General features: G+C 45.4%; 1 protein-coding gene across 1 annotated transcript in view; it reads left to right on the top strand.

Moving 5' to 3' along the window:
* Positions 1-20,091, top strand: part of LOC129841499 (teneurin-3) — a 54,739-nt gene that overhangs the window by 5,810 nt on the left and 28,838 nt on the right. Inside the window, exons 4-6 of the mRNA XM_055909789.1 lie at positions 11,702-11,951; positions 15,222-15,242; positions 18,686-18,918. Coding sequence (XP_055765764.1) covers positions 11,702-11,951; positions 15,222-15,242; positions 18,686-18,918 — 504 coding nt within the window. The remainder of the gene's footprint in view (positions 1-11,701; positions 11,952-15,221; positions 15,243-18,685; positions 18,919-20,091) is intronic.

Raw genomic sequence — 20,091 nt, 5'->3', positions numbered from 1 at the left:
TGGCAGTTTGACCCAGACCCAACACCCCCACTCTCCCACCCTCCTCTGGGTCCCAGTTAGTCACCCCTCTCCTTATCCCACTTTCCCAAGACCCCCAAACACGCACATACACACACTCACCCGCCCTCGACACACACACACACACACCTACTACCCCAACCACCCCATTACAACCCCATATCTCAATCTCCATCCCTGGCCCTTTGATTGGCCCCATTACTCCATCAGCTAGCACAGAAATCAGACCCCATTACTGGAGCATCTCAGCCAGCCTCCTACTCACAGGACACTGGACCTCCATTACTGCTCTGTAGCCCCAAAATGGCCACCACAACACAGTTCCTGTCCATCAGTCCTTCAGTCCACCTACTAGGACAGGACACTGTACTGCTCTGTTTCCCCAAAATGGTCACCACAACACAGTTCCTGTCCATCAGTCCTTCAGTCCACCTACTAGGACAGGACACTGTACTGCTCTGTTTCCCCAAAATGGCCGCCACAACACAGTTCCTGTCCTTCAGTCCTTTAGTCCACCTACTAGGACCCAGATAGGACACTGGACTTGCGTTACTGCTCTACAGAGCCAAAAAGGCCGCCACAACACAGTTGTTTCGTGATATGTAACTTTTAAGTTGCATGTATTTGGAACAATCTACATTGGTCAGTCCAAAATTACTTTTGAATTCTGTTATGGAAATAAATGTATTTCCTGTTACCAAGTCATTTACGGCTCATTTGCCTTTAGTTTTCCATGTGGACCAATTTATCTGTGAATTCTGAAAAGTTATCCAAGGATTGTTCCATAGGGTTGTGTTTTTAGGGAGTGATATTGGTTCTTGTAGAATATGTTTTGTTTTCCTCCATGTGGTTATAGTGTTTTTAACTATACTGTTGTTTATGTGGTTGTAATGACAGCCTTGTTGTTGTTAGTCTCTCTCTTCTTCCCCTGGCCACAGGAAGTGTGTCACATATCACAGTACAATGGCAGCGGACACACTACCCTTCTTCTCCTTCCTCTTTCCTTCCCTCCATCCCTCCCTCCTTCATCCCTCCTTCCCAATGTCCTCTATCTGTCACCACATCCATCAAATTACCAGTCATCCCTCTCTCTAAATCCCCAGGGCTTTCACTAGCCGAGAACTTGAGCCCTCACAGCAGCGATGTGTGTGTGTGGGTCTCGTGCGTGTCACTGCACTACACACCCAGATCAAACACACTGACTAACAGATCCCTCTCACTGTGAGATTGATGTCCAGATATTTATTTCCTTGAAAGATGCATTTATATGCATCGATTTATTTCAATCTGCGAGCAGCTTCTAGTATTTCTCCCTCTGCAGTGATATCTGAATCAGAGCCTGTTGTGCTTTCTGGTTTATATCACGCATGTATGTACACACACACAACACACACACACACACTCATTATGTCACCCCCCGCTAGATAGACATGTAAGAAGTGTTGGCCAGCAGCAGTTAAGTGATAGACGGCCACATCACAGCTTTCTCCTCATAGACTATCATTACCACACATCTTTCATCAGACATCTCAGACATTCCTCTTACGTAAGGCCGCTAGGAATCCAGGAATCTGTCAGTCGCTCGACAGTTTAGAGAGAGGGAGAAGAGAGATGAGAGGGAAAAGAGAGGGAGGAGAGGGAGAGGGAAAAGAGAGGGAGGAGAGGGAGAGGGAAAAGAGAGTGAGGAGAGAGGGAAGAGAGGGAGAAGAGAGAGATGAGAGGGAAAAGAGAGAGAGGAGAGGGAAAAGAGAGGGAGGAGAGAGGGGGAGAGAGATGAGAGGGAAAAGAGAGGGGGGAGAGGGAGAAGAGAGAGAAAGGAGAGGGAGGAGAGGGGGAAGAGAGCGAAAAAAGAGGGAGGAGAGAGAGATGGGCGAGATGAAGCCACAGCTTTCACTCCTTTTTTCCTCCGTCAGGCAGTTCCATCCTTTCAACTTCCTGTCTGCCGGCTTCAAAGCCCTGATTGGCCCTCAAACACTTCCTGTGTCGACGATGTCTTCCTTCCTGTGTCACAACACCAGTGTGTTCTCTAAGTGGACTCACAACTTGACACTTCCCCCCCATCTCTCTTTGACTAGTTTTTGTATCCCCCTCTTCTACCTGGCCGGCCTCTTCTCTAGTGGGTGTGCAGGTCCAGATAACATAGTGTTTGGCAGCTATTATTGTGTCCATCCGGCATCTGCAACCACGACAGGTCTCTCAGGGGAAGCAGTGATGTCTGTAATCTGAAAGACAGCATTCATGGACAGGGGGAAAAGAAGCACTCTACTTTCCGAGTGTGCCCAACTCACCCCGTAGACTCCAGACATCTCTCACACAAACTCATTCTCAATATTTCATTCTCTGTCATTCCCTTTTTCCTGGTCCTGTGTGTTTTGGCAGCACTCTCTCATACATAAAACTACCTACCTAAAGGCAGTAGGAGGCAGGTGTTTTTACACACACACACACACACCTTCTCTCTCATAGCGTACACACACACTAACACACACATTTTCCTGTATCCTCTTACGAACCGTCTCGTCTCTGATTGGTTGGGAGCGTGTAATGTAGTGACGGAAGAACCTGGAGTGGTGAAACCCTGTGATGTCCCCCCTCCTTCCTCTGGGCCTGTCTCCCCCCTTTTTCTCCTCTCCCCCCTCTTTCTCTTTCTCTCTCCTCTCCTCCCTCTCTCTATCTCCCCCTCTCTCTGTCTCTCTCTCTCCTCCTTTCATCTCTCCTTATCAGGCCTATTCAGAGGCCTGTGGTGCTGTAGCTCCAGCAGCCAGCTCAGCAGGTGGGCCTCACTACCCACAATCCCACTGGAGTCCTTGGCACCTGGGGAAGCCGGGGTGCTGCGTTCTCATTCCTCCATTTTAAACTCTTCCTCTCTCTCCCTCTCCATTTCCTCGGCCACGTCATTTATTGTAGTGTCTCACTTTAGGGAGCTGTTATTGTTTTCCAATTCTTCTGAGTTGAAAATCCAACAAAATACTTGGTTGTGTTGACGTCAGAAGAGCTGGAGACAGTCAAACTCTTTCAGAGACCAAGCAAGCACCACAGGGAAGCTCTTATAGCCATTACCTAGATTACGTTTTTATAGCCATTATCTAGACTAAGCTTTTATAGCGATTACCTAGATTAATCTTTTATAGCTATGACGGATTACATTTTTATAGCCATCATCTAGATTAATTTGTATAGCCATTACCTAGATTAAGTTTTTATAGCCATTATCTAGATTAAGCTCTTATAACCATTACCTAAATTCAGCTCTTAAAGCCATTACCAAGATTAAACTCTTATAGCCATTACTTGGATTAAGCTCTTATAGCCATTACCTAGATTAAGCTCTTATAGCCATTACCTAGATTAAACTCTTATAGCCATTACCTAGATTAAGTTTGTATAGCCATTACCTAGATTAAGCTTTTATAGCCATTACCTAGATTAAGCTCTTATAGCCATTACCTAGATTAAACTCTTATAGCCATTACCTAGATTAAGTTTTTATAGCCATTACCTAGATTAAACTCTTATAGCCATTACCTATATTAAGCTCTTATAGTCAATACCTAGATTAAGCTCTTATAACCATTACCTAGATTAAGCTCTTATAGTCAATACCTAGATTAAGTGTGGACAAGCAACTAGCGTGAAATACCAACAGACAAAGGTGTTTAGCACAGAAAGACAGGCGGGAGAAGCAGTGACAGGTCCAGAAGGATTATTATGAGAAATAGATTTTGGTTAATGACTATTGACCGGCACTGTACCGGATTGTAAAATAGTCACACACATTTTGTTCCGCGCTGTTACACACGCTAAAACACACATGGGTTGCAGTTTATTTCAATGAAATCGATAGAAAGGGAGAATTCTCGCTCTACACACACAAACACACACATACAACACACACACTACACACGCTACACACACAGCACCTGGCCACAGTGGTGTTTTCCCTGGTAGGTCAGTCCAGGGCCTTACTGATTGAGTCGTTTTCCTACCCAGGACCCTGTTCATTTGTTATTGTTGATTTCCCCTCACACACAAGAGTCCCAAAAGGAGAGGTGGTGTGTACACACGCACACATATACAAACATACACACACACAAACATGCACCTAAGGCTTTCCTGCTAGGGAGGAATATAGTGGTGAAGGGTGACTAGGGCAGAAATTCCACCTGAGAGTGGGAGGTGTGTGTGTGTGTGTGTGTGTGTGTGTGTGTGTGTGTGTGTGTGTGTGTGTGTGTGCGTGCGTGCGTGCGTGCGTGCGTGCGTGCGTGCGTGCGTGCGTGCGTGCGTGCGTGCGTGCGTGCGTGCGTGCGTGCGTGCGTGCGTGCGTGCGTGCGTGCGTGCGTGCGTGCGTGCGTGCGTGCGTGCGTGCGTGCGTGCGTGCGTGCGTGCGTGCGTGCGTGCGTGCGTGCGTGCGTGCGTGCGTGCGTGCGTGCGTGCGTGCGTGCGTGCGTGCGTGCGTGCGTGCGTGCGTGCGTGCGTGCGTGCGTGCGTGCGTGCGTGCGTGCGTGCGTGCGTGCGTGCGTGCGTGCGTGCGTGCGTGCGTGCGTGCGTGCGTGCGTGCGTGCGTGCGTGCGTGCGTGCGTGCGTGCGTGCGCCAGAAAATGTATTGATTGATCAGAATCGCATAGCACTTCTTCCATATCATCCTACAGACTTCCAGAAGTTACAATTCCTTTACCCTATCAGAAAGAGCCAATTCCAAGGTTTCTAATGAAGCTATTTTCGCCAAACATTTTGTGCAGATGGTCTCTCTTTCAAAATAAAACTTTTTCCTAGAATAACCGCAGCTCCACGTGTCCGCGTTCCTCATTTGAGTCCCGGTGACGATCAGCAAAAGCCATTTGGGCTATTTTTGTAATCTTCCATTATATTCTTACTGTGAAATATATGTGTGTTGACTGTGGTAGGGCAGGGCCTGTGATGTCTGCTAAACTAACACGTCATTGGCATCATTAGCAGCCATAGCCTACTAAGCACAGATGAATACAACTCTAAACATGCTATTCTGTTCTTTTAAATACATTGTCTTGTATAATGTTTTTTTATGACCTTCCTAAACTAAATATGAATGGATTTCTTTGTGATTGTTTATATTAAATGGATTTATTAGACTGGCGTCTATTGATAGGCTCCTGGTTGAGGCCAGGCTATGCTACTGTTAAATATGCGTACAGTCATTTTGACCCAAGTGGCGCTTTGAGGATGAAATGCCCCAAAACTTTTTTCTTTATTATATTTATCTCAAAGTATCGCTAGAGTTTAAAATACACATATTTAGGAAAAGGTGGGTTCGAGGTTTTTAATGAAATGAGGTTATTGATATTCCAAAATTGAAAATGGCCAGATTGGCCGTCTTGGCTGTTGTAGTGTTAACGGCTCAACAGAAGGGCTTCAAGGTCAATGTCAAAGTCAGCACCACAAAGAGCCATGGCTGGGCACGGAATAGAATCAGAATAGAACAGAGTAGAATAGAACTCTAGTGAGGATAGACATTTCTCCTAATAATGATCATTATTATTCAAATACGTCATGAACAATACACCGCAGTCTTCAGGAAAATAATACTTCCCCAATCATTTTACATTTACAATCAACCCAAAACGTTGATGTTATGGTCTTCCATTTAACTATGATGTCAGCTTCCGTATTGTAGATATTTAGTCCGGGCCGGGTTCCAGTCCAGTCCACTAATCTCCATTACAGTGCATTATGCTGATTCTCTCTGACACGCCCAAGACGGTTATCCTCTCGCTTTCTCTCCGTCTCAATAATGGAAAATGTGTACCGGCATATTTTATCGTCTCTACTCGTTCGCGCACACAAACACACACGCTCGTTCATAATGCATGCATTCAGGCAGAACCAGAGGATTATATTAACCCCTTGTTACCCTGATGGTGTAATACACCATACAGACCTATTGCATTGTTACACTAATGTGACCATGTCTGTGGTTCCTAAGGGAGGAGTTACTATCAATGCCCATTAGGGACGCAGCCCATGTTCCCAATGACTCTGATATAGGAGTTCAACACCTACAGAACATCTCTCAGAGGAGACGAAACCATACGAATGCAGCAGGTGGGGATTGCTACCTGTATTAATATACGGCGTAGCATATGTGTGTGCTCTCTCAGCCCCATCCGTCTTTGTTAGGGCACTCCAGCACACACACACACACACACACACACATTATCCAAACCGCTCCACAGCCCCAATCACCCAATCACATCAGCCTTTCAAACAGGCACGGCGCTGAGCCGCCCGCTCTGCTATAGCTAACGCCAGCTCCACTCAGCAGGATCCATCACTGCTATCGCTAACCGCTAACTCCGCTCAATCAGCTAATCGATGAAAGCTCCTGGTGATCAGAGGGCAAGATGCTAACTAGCTACTTGAGATTTAGGGGGTTCAGCTGGGGGTTCGGTGCTTGGCTACGGTTGGTCAGGGGCTCGGGCTGGCGGTGCGGACCCTCATTGTGCCGGGGCTCACTCACAGAGGGGTTTCTCTCTAAGATGACGTCATTCATCTAGCGGTTAATAAACCTAGCAAGTGGCAAAGCGGCTGCGCAGAATTCCAACATGTTGCCCGACGTGAATAATTTAAGGCACACAGCGTGGAGCCATCCTTTGAAGTACTTTCTTTGAAGCAAAAACCCCCCTTTTTCCTCCTCACTTCTCCTCCATCCATCCCTCTCTTCATCTCTTCCTCTTCCCCCTCTTCATCCAAAATAACTACACCAAAACTTGGTCCTGTTTGCACTGCCTTTGGTATCCCAGTGGAATAACTTTGGTGACGCTGCTTCTAGTAGTTCTCTGTGAGAGTAAGGGTTCTATCCAGCCCCCTCCTTTCTCTCTCTCTCTCTCTCTCTCTCTCTCTCTGTCATTCTGTCCTCTGAGTTCTGCTAAACATACTAAAGAGCGAGAGAAAAAAAGAGGAATGAGAAAGCGAGAGAAAGGAGGGACAAGACTGGTGTGGTTTGGCTGGGCGGTCGGGAGGAAGTGGAAATAATAACATGAAGTTTTGACGGAGGCTGTGGTTGAGGCGTAATTGCGAGCTCTGAAGATGACAGCAGTTTTGGGAGTTGTTGTTATTTCTGAATGACCCAAATGACCTACCCAACCATACATCCATCCCTCATACCACTCTCTCTCCCTTTCTCTCTATTTCTTCACTCTCTCTCCCTTTCTCTCCACTGGCAAGCCGTTGAAAGATTGTTTTTAAAGCTATACTGAACAAAAAAAGAAACAGTTCTTGACGTAAACCGGAGCGCCTGGCACCTACTACCGTACCCCGTTCAAAGGTACTTCAATCTTTTGTCTTGCCCCTTCACCGTCTGATTGGCACACATATTCGATCCATGTCTCAAATTGTCTCAAGGCTTAAAAATCCATCTTTAACCCGTCTCCTCCCCTTCAGCTACACTGATTGAAGTGGATTTAACAAGTGACATCAATAAGGGATCATAGCTTTCACCTGGATTCACCTGGTCAGTCTATGTCATGGAATGAGCAGGTGTCCTTAATGTTTTGTATATCAACTGCTACATAAAATAAGAAATTCATTTCTATATGCAGCAATACCTAAACATCCACCCAGTATTCTAGCTTTTATTCGTACTTGTCCTTTCCCTACCTTTGCTGCAGTTATGAATGCGATATGCTTGAGAATCGATACAATACTACTTGAACGCATCAAGGCAATACCAGCAACAGCTGCTTATGTTGTACAGCCAACCACTCTATCCTGAGACTGTGAAGGGATCTTGAGGACCTTAAAGTAGGTGTTTGAATGTGTACATTACATCGGTGTATTGTACACTGTGTCCATGTACTTTATGTACTTTCATGTTTGTTGTCTGTGCAAAGACTCACGTTTTCCCTCCGTCAGACATTCGTTATTCTATTTCATGTCGCTCGGCCACGCCACGGCTGCGCTGCCATCTTTAAACGGCGTCCGTTTGCCGGACGTGATTCCCTCCGACCCTGGTCTCTCTCCCGGTGTCCTTGATCCAACCAGAGCCATGAAGTGAAGATCAAAGGCTTCTCCTCTCCCTCTCTCTCCCCCTCTACTCCACACCTTGCTGCCTCGTGCACGCACCGCACCTCGCTCCAGCACAGATAAAACACCCCCCTGTGAGTTGATGGACAGGTCCAGTCTGTTTGATCCACTGTTAGGCCTCGTCAGCAGCACCCTGTTATGGTGATGGGGTGCTGATCATAAAGAAACTGAGGAAAGTCACAAAGTCAAAACAAGACTGCATGTTGTAAAACGTGTTCTGTATTTTGTACTTATCAGACCACGAGGCTTATATTAGTTTTTTTCTAAAGCTTAAAACTACCCCCTGGCTGTAGGCTACCCAATGAACTGACACACTGCCTCTAGCATTAGTTCCTGTTGTTATTAGCCAAGCGATTACCAGAACACCACGTGTGCCGCCCAAGCCCTCTCCCCTCCACCAGCATATCCTCAGGCCGGATATTAAACCCCAGTGTTTTGGATCAAACTGAAAACACGACCCCACTGGCTACATCACACAACCCAAAATCCACACAGCAGCACCCTCGGCCACTTTCTCTTCCCGTCTCTCTCTATCTCTCATTCTATCTAGCTCTCATTCAGCCTACCATGGATCCCCCATAGCCAATCAAAAACTGTTCCTGTCATGCGCCAGCCAATCAGTGCCAGTCTCTGGGCAGGGGTGGGCAGAGTGGGCCAGGGCCTGTGGGTAGTGGTACAGGGTGTGTGTTTGTTCCAATGTCCCTCAGGAGACAGGGCATGGCAGAGCACAGAGGTAAGCTTCGTACATCCTGGGGGGAGCTTAGTATAACAACATTCCCATATATCCCCACAATATTCCCAAAACATCCCCATATATCCCCACAATATTCCCAAAACATCCCCATATATCCCCACAATATTCCCAAAACACCCCCATATATCCCCACAATATTCCCAAAACACCCCCATATATCCCCACAATATTCCCAAAACATCCTCATATATCCCCACAATATTCCCAAAACATCCCCATATATCCCCACAATATTCCCAAAACATGCCCATATATCCCCACAATATTCCCAAAACACCCCCATATATCCCCACAATATTCCCAAAACATCCCCATATATCCCCACAATATTCCCAAAACATCCTCATATATCCCCACAATATTCCCAAAACATCCCCATATATCCCCACAATATTCCCAAAACATCCCCATATATCCCCACAATATTCCCAAAACATCCCCATATATCCCCACAATATTCCCAAAACATCCCCATATCTCCCCACAATATTCCCAAAACATCCCCATATATCCCCACAATATTCCCAAAACATCCCCATATATCCCCACAATATTCCCAAAACACCCCCATATATCCCCACAATATTCCCAAAACACCCCCATATATTCCCAAAACACCCCCATATATCCCCACAATATTCCCAAAACACCCCCATATATCCCCACAATATTCCCAAAACACCCCCATATATCCCCACAATATTCCCAAAACATTTCAATAGTGTTCATTTCATTTCTATAGTATATTCAGTGCTTTTAGTGGAAAGAAAAAGCTGCCAAAAATAATTTTAGGCGCCAGCACTCATTTTAATTTGACTATACCAGGGTTGATATTTTAGAGCAAATATTCAGTAAGACATTTTAGGTGCCCATTACTGGCCCAAAAAGTATATGGAGCAGAAAGGAACCTGAGACAGGGACGATGTCAAGGCACCAGACCTGAGGGAATAGAATGATTGATTAACCGGCTGCAATGGTATTGATTTGGTAGCTATTTCCTTTACTGCCGGAGGGAAATAATTGATGATAATAAGAGCAGTAATTAAAAAGTTATGTATTCGCAAAGATAAATACATTGTTGAGGAAGCTATTGATACGGATGATGATAACACTAATGATACTGTACTTAGTAATTATTATAATATTATTTAAGTTATAGATATAATGGAATATTATATACAATATTATAGCATGATTTAAAAGTATTTAATGTCATTTTTAAAATAATGATGTATTGAATAACTACAATATTATTTCATCATTATTATTATCATAAGTATTACAATAAGTATAGCTAGTAATCAGAACAATATGAATGTTATAATTTTGTATGTAGTGTTTTTATCACATTGCTAAGAGTGTTATTACTTTATCATATTTAAGTTATGTCTCTATGAATATGCAGACAATCAAGTAGCTGTAATTATTATTTTAATTGTCCGCAATTTTTAGTGTTAGCTACAAAAGTAATGATTTAGATTATCGCATTTTTTTTAAATCTAGAAATTAAGAATTTGTACCTTTTTTAGTTTTTTATATACAGATAATTGTATTTATTGATAGAGGCTATTTCAGAATAGCAGTGGTTTAAAGTACTGCATTTTATACTAGGTGCAGATGGTTTTTACATATTTGTTGCTTTGAAAACTACACATAACGGCTGATCCCACTGAACTCCTTTTGTCTTTAAACTGTTTTTTAAAATCAGCACCCAGTTGTGTGTTACTGGTGGGGGAGGCTTAATGTTCTTAAATGTGTGGTGACACACACATGCATCTTTCCATCTCCCACGCTGTGTGATCCCATGAAACCCTTTTGAGAAAGTGAGAGAACGAGAGCGAACGAGAGAGAGAATATCTATTTCACTTGCTTTGGCAATGGAAACATACTGTATGATTCCCATGCCAATAAGGCCCTTTGAATTAAATTGAATGAGAGAGAGGTGCAAGCTCAGCCAACACCTACCCAGGGTGCCCCACACCAATAACACCCTCATCACCCCAGCCCCATACACCAGCGCTAACACCATTTATCAATTCCAAACGACCACCATTACCAGATAAAAACCTGCCCTCAGTCCCAGCACCACATAAATGAACATTCCAATGATCAAAAGCCCGTAATCATGACGACAGGAGCAGCTGTGGTGTCAACCCATTTAAACCCTGCTACGGTTCCTTCAGATCGCATTCTCACAGAGGTGAAAATCATCTGAGAAATACCATATTCAAAGCCTGTGTTAATTACACATTTTTGGTGAAATGCTAATGATGTGTGTGTGTGTGTGTGTGTGTGTGTGTGTGTGTGTGTGTGTGTGTGTGTGTGTGTGTGTGTGTGTGTGTTTGCGTGTGTGTGTGTGTGTTTGCGTGTGTGTGTGTGTGTTTGCGTGCGTGCGTGTGTGTGTGGCGTTGAATTCTGCGAGAAGCGTGAATATAATATTTTGGGGTCTAATTTTAAAGCATTGAGTGTTTATTTCCTGGCTGCATAGCTGGTTCGCCTTGGGACGAGGATTAACGAGGAAGTGGTGTTGAGTTCAAAATGAAGAACAACATTGGCCTGAATTTGTTCTGTGAAAGAGAGAGTGAAGAGAGTTTGTAACGCTTTGATTTGACTTTCCTGTGGTGATCATCTGGTCAAGTGAAACTGTCGCAACTACTGGTCATTCAGAGTGTTGCGTTGATCCCTCAGGCACGTTTGCCACCACCATGTACAAAAGGCTACGTGTATAAGCTTTATCCAACAACAGCAATTCGCTTATTTTTCGGCAATCTTCCACTCATCACAATGACACACGACTTTGACACAGCAACTAATCTCCCTCCCCCTCCCTCCCTCTCCCCTCCCTCTCTCCCTCCCTCTCCCCCCATCCAGGCATCCTGTACAAGGGCAACGGTGAGAACGTGTTCATCTCCCAGCAGCCCCCAGTGATCAGCAGCATCATGGGTAACGGCCGGCGACGCAGCATCTCGTGCCCCAGCTGTAACGGCCAGGCGGAGGGCAACAAGCTGCTGGCCCCCGTGGCGCTGGCCTGTGGTGCCGACGGGAGCCTCTTCGTCGGGGACTTCAACTACATCAGACGCATTTTCCCCTCTGGGAACGTCACCAGTGTGATGGAGCTCAGGTAAGCATGGAGAGAGAGGGAAAACCAGTGTGATGGAGCTCAGGTAAGCATGGAGAGAGAGGGAAAACCAGTGTGATGGAGCTCAGGTAAGCATGGAGAAAGGGGGAAAACCAGTGTGATGGAGCTCAGGTAAGCATGGAGAGAGAGGGAAAACCAGTGTTATGGAGCTCAGGTAAGCATGGAGAGAGAGGGAAAACCAGTGTTATGGAGCTCAGGTAAGCATGGAGAGAGAGGGAAAACCAGTGTTATGGAGCTCAGGTAAGCATGGAGAGAGGGGGAAAACCAGTGTGATGGAGCTCAGGTAAGCATGGAGAGAGAGGGAAAACCAGTGTTATGGAGCTCAGGTAAGCATGGAGAGAGAGGGAAAACCAGTGTTATGGAGCTCAGGTAAGCATGGAGAGAGGGGGAAAACCAGCCTATTTTGTTGTACTTTTCTTTTAGTCTGAATCAAACCGATGTTGATGATAGCGTTTATTTATTGAAGATGGTTTTACTTTTGCAATGTTCTTGTTCTGTGGTTGTTTTACCTACTTCTGATGAATGACTAACATGCATTTGTAGAGAAAGAGGGATGGATGGATAGATGGAGGGAGGGTGGGTTGGGTGGGTGGATGGATGGATGGATTGAAGGGGTGGAGCTCAGGTTGCCAGGCCCTCAAACAATGGTTTGGGGAAGGGAGATGGACAGGAGAATGCAGTGATGGATGGCTGGATGACACAAGAGCTACCCCCTGATACACACACATTGATTTGTTTCAGTAAAAATGCAATTTCACACTCACTACATGTGGAGTGTGGTCAGTCTTATCTGGTCATTTACAATGATGAGATACAGAGATGTTATGGAAGGCACACACACACACACACACACACACAGCCACTCCTCTAACCTGGTCTGCAGGACATTTTAGCCATGTTATGAACACTCACTGCTCATAAATTACCTTCTCACATTTTCCCCTGATGAAATATATCCTATGTTTCTCTCTCTCTCAATCTCTCTCTAATTCAAATTCAAATTGAGACTTTATTGGCATGGAATACAGTTTGTTGATATTGCCAAAGCAGTATAGTGGTAGGCTACAGCATTCCAGTAAATACAGTACAATGCAATGAGGATAATGAAATACAGTTCATTTCAACAGTAATAATAGTACATATAATCATGTATACAAGTACAACACTAGTCTCTCTCTCTCTCTCTCTCTCTCTCTCTCTCTCTCTCTCTCTCTCTCTCTCTCTCTCTCTCTCTCTCTCTCTCAGCACACAGTAATGCACCCAGGCTTAACTCAATTTCATTATTGGCTTGGTGGATAATGCCCAGTCCTGTAAATTAAATTAACTAATTAGAAAAAGTGTGTGTGCGCGCGTGCTTGTGCACATGGGTATTATAAATGAAAAGTCACTCCGCAGCGTTGGCATATACAGTAATACCAGCCTCCTGGCTAGTCACCGGAGGTGCTAACGCTGTTGTTTAGGCCCTGCCTCTTCATTGTCTGGAACACAATCAATAGACCATTATGAGCCTGTTACCCTGGAGCACAAGTGTGGAACGCTAATGCTAGCTCCCAGGTGAATCATTCATGGTTTCCTTCTCTCTGGTTAAGACTTGTGGCAGGAGGGGGAAACTACTGCTTAGAGCTGCCACTGCTCAACAACTGTGACGGCTGTGTGTTTGTCTGGGGGGGTCTAACTCTCTGACTGCCTGACTATATATGTGTTGTATGTTAATGTGTCTTTGTGTATGAGTATTTGTGTGTGTGTGCGTGTGTGTGTGCAAACATCTCTCTTCCTTTGTATCCATGGCAGGACCTGTCTCTCTTTCTGTGTGTTCTCCATCCTGACTAACCAACACTCTTCTATTATCTCTCTCTTTCTGTGTGTTCTCCATCCTGACTAACCAACACTCTTCTATTATCTCTCTCTTTCTGTGTGTTCTCCATCCTGACTAACCAACACTCTTCTATTATCTCTCTCTTTCTGTGTGTTCTCCATCCTGGCTAACCAACACTCTTCTATTATCTCTCTCTTTCTGTGTGTTCTCCATCCTGGCTAACCAACACTCTTCTATTATCTCTCTCTTTCTGTGTGTTCTCCATCCTGACTAACCAACACTATTATGTTATCTCTCTCTTTCTGTGTGTTCTCCATCCTGACTAACCAACACTATTCTATTATCTCTCTCTTTCTGTGTGTTCTCCATCCTGACTAACCAACACTATTATGTTATCTCTCTCTTTCTGTGTGTTCTCCATCCTGACTAACCAACACTCTTCTGTTATCTCGCTCTTTCTGTGTGTTCTCCATCCTGACTAACCAACACTCTTCTGTTATCTCTCTCTTTCTGTGTGTTCTCCATCCTGCCTAATCAACACTCTTCTATTATATTTCTCTTTCTGTGTGCTCTCCATCCTGACTAACCAACACTATTCTATTATCTCTCTCTTTCTGTGTGTTCTCTATCCTGACTAACCAACACTATTATGTTATCTCTCTCTTTCTGTGTGTTCTCCATCCTGGCTAACCAACACTCTTCTATTATCTCTCTCTTTCTGTGTGTTCTCCATCCTGACTAACCAACACTCGTCTGTTATCTCTCTCTTTCTGTGTGTTCTCCATCCTGACTAACCAACACTCTTCTGTTATCTCTCTCTTTCTGTGTGTTCTCCATCCTGGCTAACCAACACTCTTCTATTATCTCTCTCTTTCTGTGTGTTCTCCATCCTGACTAACCAACACTATTATGTTATCTCTCTCTTTCTGTGTGTTCTCCATCCTGACTAACCAACACTATTATGTTATCTCTCTCTTTCTGTGTGTTCTCCATCCTGACTAACCAACACTCTTCTATTATATCTCTCTTTCTGTGTGTTCTCCATCCTGACTAACCAACACTCTTCTGTTATCTCTCTCTTTCTGTGTGTTCTCCATCCTGACTAACCAACACTCTTCTATTATCTCTCTCTTTCTGTGTGTTCTCCATCCTGACTAACCAACACTCTTCTGTTATCTCTCTCTCTGTGTGTTCTCCATCCTGACTAACCAACACTATTATGCTATCTCTCTCTTTCTGTGTGTTCTCCATCCTGACTAACCAACACTCTTCTATTATCTCTCTCTTTCTGTGTGTTCTCCATCCTGACTAACCAACACTCTTCTATTATCTCTCTCTTTCTGTGTGTTCTCCATCCTGACTAACCAACACTCTTCTGTTATCTCTCTCTTTTTTCCCTTCTCTTTCTTGTTCCCTTCTGCTTCCGCTCCTCTAAGAAATAAAGATTTCAGACATAGGTAAGCCTCAGCAACAATATAACCATGTACCACAGATCCATACCAGTCTTGTTTCCCTCTCTCTCTCTGTTCCCTGTGTAAACCCTAGTGGCAGCTCATCTATAGAATACAGTCGCTCTCTTTACAGAAAGGCTTTGGAGGGATTTCAGAATCATTCTAGCGGATTGGCCGACATCAGCTCTCGGCGAATCGGACTCCTTTATCTGCCTACAAACCCGCTGGAACCATCCAGAACCATCCAGAACCCCTAGTCATTTGTGAAGAACATTGTAAAAGACAACTTAACACAACCTTACTTAACACAACCGCTAACTAACAACAACAACATTTTGAGGGGTTTTGAGGGGTCTATTTTCAACTCAATACTTCTCTATTGTACGGTTGGGGCCCTTTGACAAAGATGAGTGAGGACAAGACCCGGGGTCAAGTCTAGATAGAGAGGAGGAACTATGGTGGTGCTCAGAGGAGAGAGAAGAGGAGAGGAGGAACTATGGTGGTGTTCAGAGGAGAGAGGAGAGGAGAGGAGGAACTATGGTGCTGTTCAGAGGAAAGAGGAGAGGAGGAACTATGGTGGTGTTCAGATGAGAGAGAAGAGGAGAGGAGGAACTATGGTGCTGTTCAGAGGAGAGGAGGAACTATGGTGGTGTTCAGAGGAGAGAGAAGAGGAGAGGAGGAACTATGGTGGTGCTCAGAGGAGAGAGAAGAGGAGAGGAGGAACTATGGTGCTGTTCAGAGGAGAGGAGGACCTATGGTGCTGTTCAGAGGAGAGAGAAGAGAAGAGGAGGAACTATGGTGCTGTTCAGAGGAGAGGAGGAACTATGGTGGTGTTCAGAGGAGAGGAGGAACTATGGTGCTGTTCAGAGGAGAGAGAAGAGAAGAGGAGGAACTATGGTGCTGTTCAGAGGAGAGGAGGAACTATGGTGGTGTTCAGAGGAGAGGAGGAACTATGGTGCTGTTCAGATGAGAGGAGGAACTATGGTGCTGTTCAGAGGAGAGAGAAGAGAAGAGGAGGAACTATGGTGCTGTTCAGAGGAGAGGAGGAACTATGGTGCTGTTCAGAGGAGAGGAGGAACTATGGTGCTGTTCAGATGAGAGGAGGAACTATGGTGCTGTTCAGAGGAGAGGAGGAACTATGGTGGTGCTCAGAGGAGAGGAGGAACTATGGTGGTGCTCAGAGGAGAGGAGGAACTATGGTGCTGTTCAGATGAGAGGAGGAACTATGGTGGTGCTCAGAGGAGAGAGAAGAGGAGAGGAGGAACTATGGTGGTGTTCAGAGGAGAGAGGAGAGGAGGAACTATGGTGCTGTTCAGAGGAGAGGAGGAACTATGGTGGTGCTCAGAGGAGAGGAGGAACTATGGTGGTGCTCAGAGGAGAGAGAAGAGGAGAGGTGCTCTCTGTGTTCCTGACTAGCGTTGGTTTGCACTAAATCAGGCCTATTCTTTATACGTCAGACGGCATGTGCTGTGCTGTCATCGTAGAAATGGAGAAATGTAGGAGGCGCTTTTCTATAAAGAGGAGAGGGGTGGGATATCTGGAAAATGATCAGGGGAGATGAAGAACATTCCTTCATGATGATAATGGAGCCATGGGGAATAACTGTGCCTGGGAATATAGTGTCAGTAATGGTGAAAATAGAAAGTAACAGTAGTGGTGAAAATAGAAAGTAACAGTAGTGGTGAAAATAGAAACGGGTCCCCACTCTTTCATTCCTCAATACTTCATGGTAACAACAATAATGTTCTATTTGGGACCATTCATTTGCGAGGCGTCCTAATGCATCATAGAGACTCCTTTAGTGTCAGACGCATTCATCCTAGTCCCTCACACACACACACACACACGGTACACACACACACATACACCCAGACACACACACACACACACACACACACACACACACACACATACACCCAGACACACACACACACACACACACACACACACACACACACACACCCGGTACAGACACACACACACACACACACACAGACGTCTCTCTCCGTTTGGGAGTGTCGTTAAGACTAGTGTTATTGCCCCCCTGTTCCGCCTAGCTTTGTAAACTGAAGGAGTATCCACACACACACACATTAACACAAACATTTTATATCATTCAATGTTGTCTGTCTTTTGAGATGCAGCTTCTTATTATCTGTGTTTGCCTCTGTGTTTTCCTCTGTGTTTGCCTCTGTGTTTGCCTCTGTGTAAATCCTCCTTGTCTTTAGCCCTCAGCGACAAAGAAACACCTGCCTCGTGTCATATTTCTTAAAGAAATGTAAAGATTCACCTCAATATGGAGGAGTGGTGTCTGTCTGATGTTTTACGCCTGCTCGAAGCGACACTCTTTCGTAACCGTTCTTGCTCTGACTGAGGAATCACTGACGTCAGATTCATATTCAAAGCCACGCTTCTGTGTCAGCTACTTCCCAGAATGTTTCCTGTCTACTTTTACCTGGAAGTGAAGTGGGCACTAGGAGAACAGTGGAGTGTCAGTGAGAGCAAAGTGCAAAGACAGTCAAATGCCCCAAAAGTAGATTTTCCTCCAATGTAACAGAAAATAAGTTTAAAAAAAAATTATTCTGTTTATCTTGGATCCCCTACGCTGAAGCCTGCACCTGTTATTTTCCCTGGATAGACCAGACATATTGCTCTCTCTCTCTCTCAATTTAATTTTAAATTCAAAGGGCTTTATTGGCATGGGTAACATATGTTTACATTGCCAAAGTACGTGAAATAGATAGTAAACAAAAGTGAAATTAACAATAAAAATTGAACAGTAAATATTACACTCACAAAAGTTCCAAAAGAATAAAGACATTAAAATGTCATATTATGTCTATATACAGTGTCTCTCTCTGTATCTCTCGGTCTCTCTCCCTCTCTATCTCTCTAGTGATGAGTGTGTCATTAGAAACAGCCAGCCTGTCCTCGGCGTGAGGTGTCTGGCTCCTTCCCCCTATTTTAAGCCGTCCTAATTGACGCCTGTTGATCAGTTGTTGACTTTCATCAACCGCTACGGCAACCGCCGGCGCCCAGCTCACCAAGCAGGCGATGATGGAGCGAATGTGACAGGTTACTGGGCGTCATTAGGAGCGTGTCAGACGATAGTGATCGGCAGTCGCATCGCGTTAGGTTCACCCCGGCTGAGGCCATATGCCACTGTGGAACCGTGTGCCCCTTCCTCTAACACCTCTAGTATGATGTGCCACAGGCACAAAATGGACGCTGCCCTCTCATCCTCCCTCTGGTCTTTCACAACACGAATACAGCAGCCTGATCCCCTCTGTCATTTTCAGTGTCCTTTCGTGTTCATTTGTTTAATTTCCTTGTCGGGTGGTGCGGTATCTTTATGTGAAGTGTGGATGTCAAGTTGTAGTGTGAGTTCTGTAGTGTCCCTATGTCACCGTCCCTAACTGTCGCCTCTTCCTCCACTTTGGTTTCCGTAGCAACAACCCGGCCCACCGGTACTACCTGGCGACGGACCCGGTTACGGGGCAGCTGTACGTGTCAGACACCAACTCCCGCCGTATCTACCGTCCCAAGGTCCTGACGGGCACCAAGGAGCTGATCCAGAACGGAGAGGTGGTGGCGGGAACCGGGGAGCAGTGTCCCCCCTTCGACGAGGCACGCTGCGGGGACGGGGGCAAGGCCACAGAGGCCCTCCTCATGGGGCCCAAAGGTAGGGGGACAGAGGAATAAACACACACACACACACTGCCACATGCTGAAAATTGGTACAGACAAAATGATTGACATAATACATTCACAGAGAAACACACAACTACACAGGACATTGGTTCAGACACCAACAAAAACGCATAGACACACACAGACACACACACATATTATATGGTCTGGCATATAATTCATGCACAGTTCCCTGTAGAGCAAAACAGACTAACCCTTGGTAAAAGGCACTCTTCCCCCGCAAGCTTCCGTCCCCATTATACTTCCATTATGCTACCATTATGCTACCATTATGCTACCATGGCATTAGAACACAACCACACAGACTCAGACTGACAGAAACTTCCCACATATTGTTGGACTGTAGCATCGCTTAGTATGGCCTCCAACACTCTGCTTCAGACAATCTGTCAGTCTGTCTGTCCCGCCGCACCAGCCAGCCCCCATAAAACCTGTCTGTAACCCACAGGTGTGACTATCACACACACACACACACACACACACACACACACACACACACACCGGCGGTAATGAGGTGAGAGGTGGCTGAGCAGTAGCTGGGAGATTTTGGCAGGCACAAGCTTTTAGTCTAGATTTTAATGGAGAGACACACATACACACATTATCTCTCTCTCTCTCTCTCTCTCTCTCTCTCTCACACACACACACACACACACACACACACACACACACACACACACACACACACACACACACACACACACACACACACACACACACACAGCTGCCTGTTAAACCGCAGTTATAGAGCGAGTCGGAAGACCATTAGCAGGGCGGGAACGTGTGAGAGAGGGAAAGAGAGAGTAGAGAAATGCAAATAAATGTTAGCGAGTCATCGCTAGCAGCAGAGGGCTTAGAGAGAGAAGGGGATGGAGAGAAGAGAGAAGGATGGAGAGAAGAGAGAAGGATGAGAGAAGAGAGAGAGATGGAGAGAAGAGAGAGAGATGGAGAGAAGAGAGAGAGATGGAGAGAAGAGAGAGATGGAGAGAAGAGAGAGATGGAGAGAAGAGAGAGAGATGGAGAGAAGAGAGAGATGGAGAGAAGAGAGAGATGGAGAGAAGAGAGAGGGATGGAGAGAATAGAGAGGGATGGAGAGAAGGGAGAGGGATGGAGAGAAGAGAGAGGGATGGAGAGAAGAGAGGGG

Source organism: Salvelinus fontinalis, chromosome 42 (assembly GCF_029448725.1).
Source record: "Salvelinus fontinalis isolate EN_2023a chromosome 42, ASM2944872v1, whole genome shotgun sequence".
Taxonomy (NCBI): domain Eukaryota; kingdom Metazoa; phylum Chordata; class Actinopteri; order Salmoniformes; family Salmonidae; genus Salvelinus; species Salvelinus fontinalis.
Note: the sequence above shows the minus strand (reverse complement) of the source record. Positions and strands in the feature narration are given on the sequence as shown.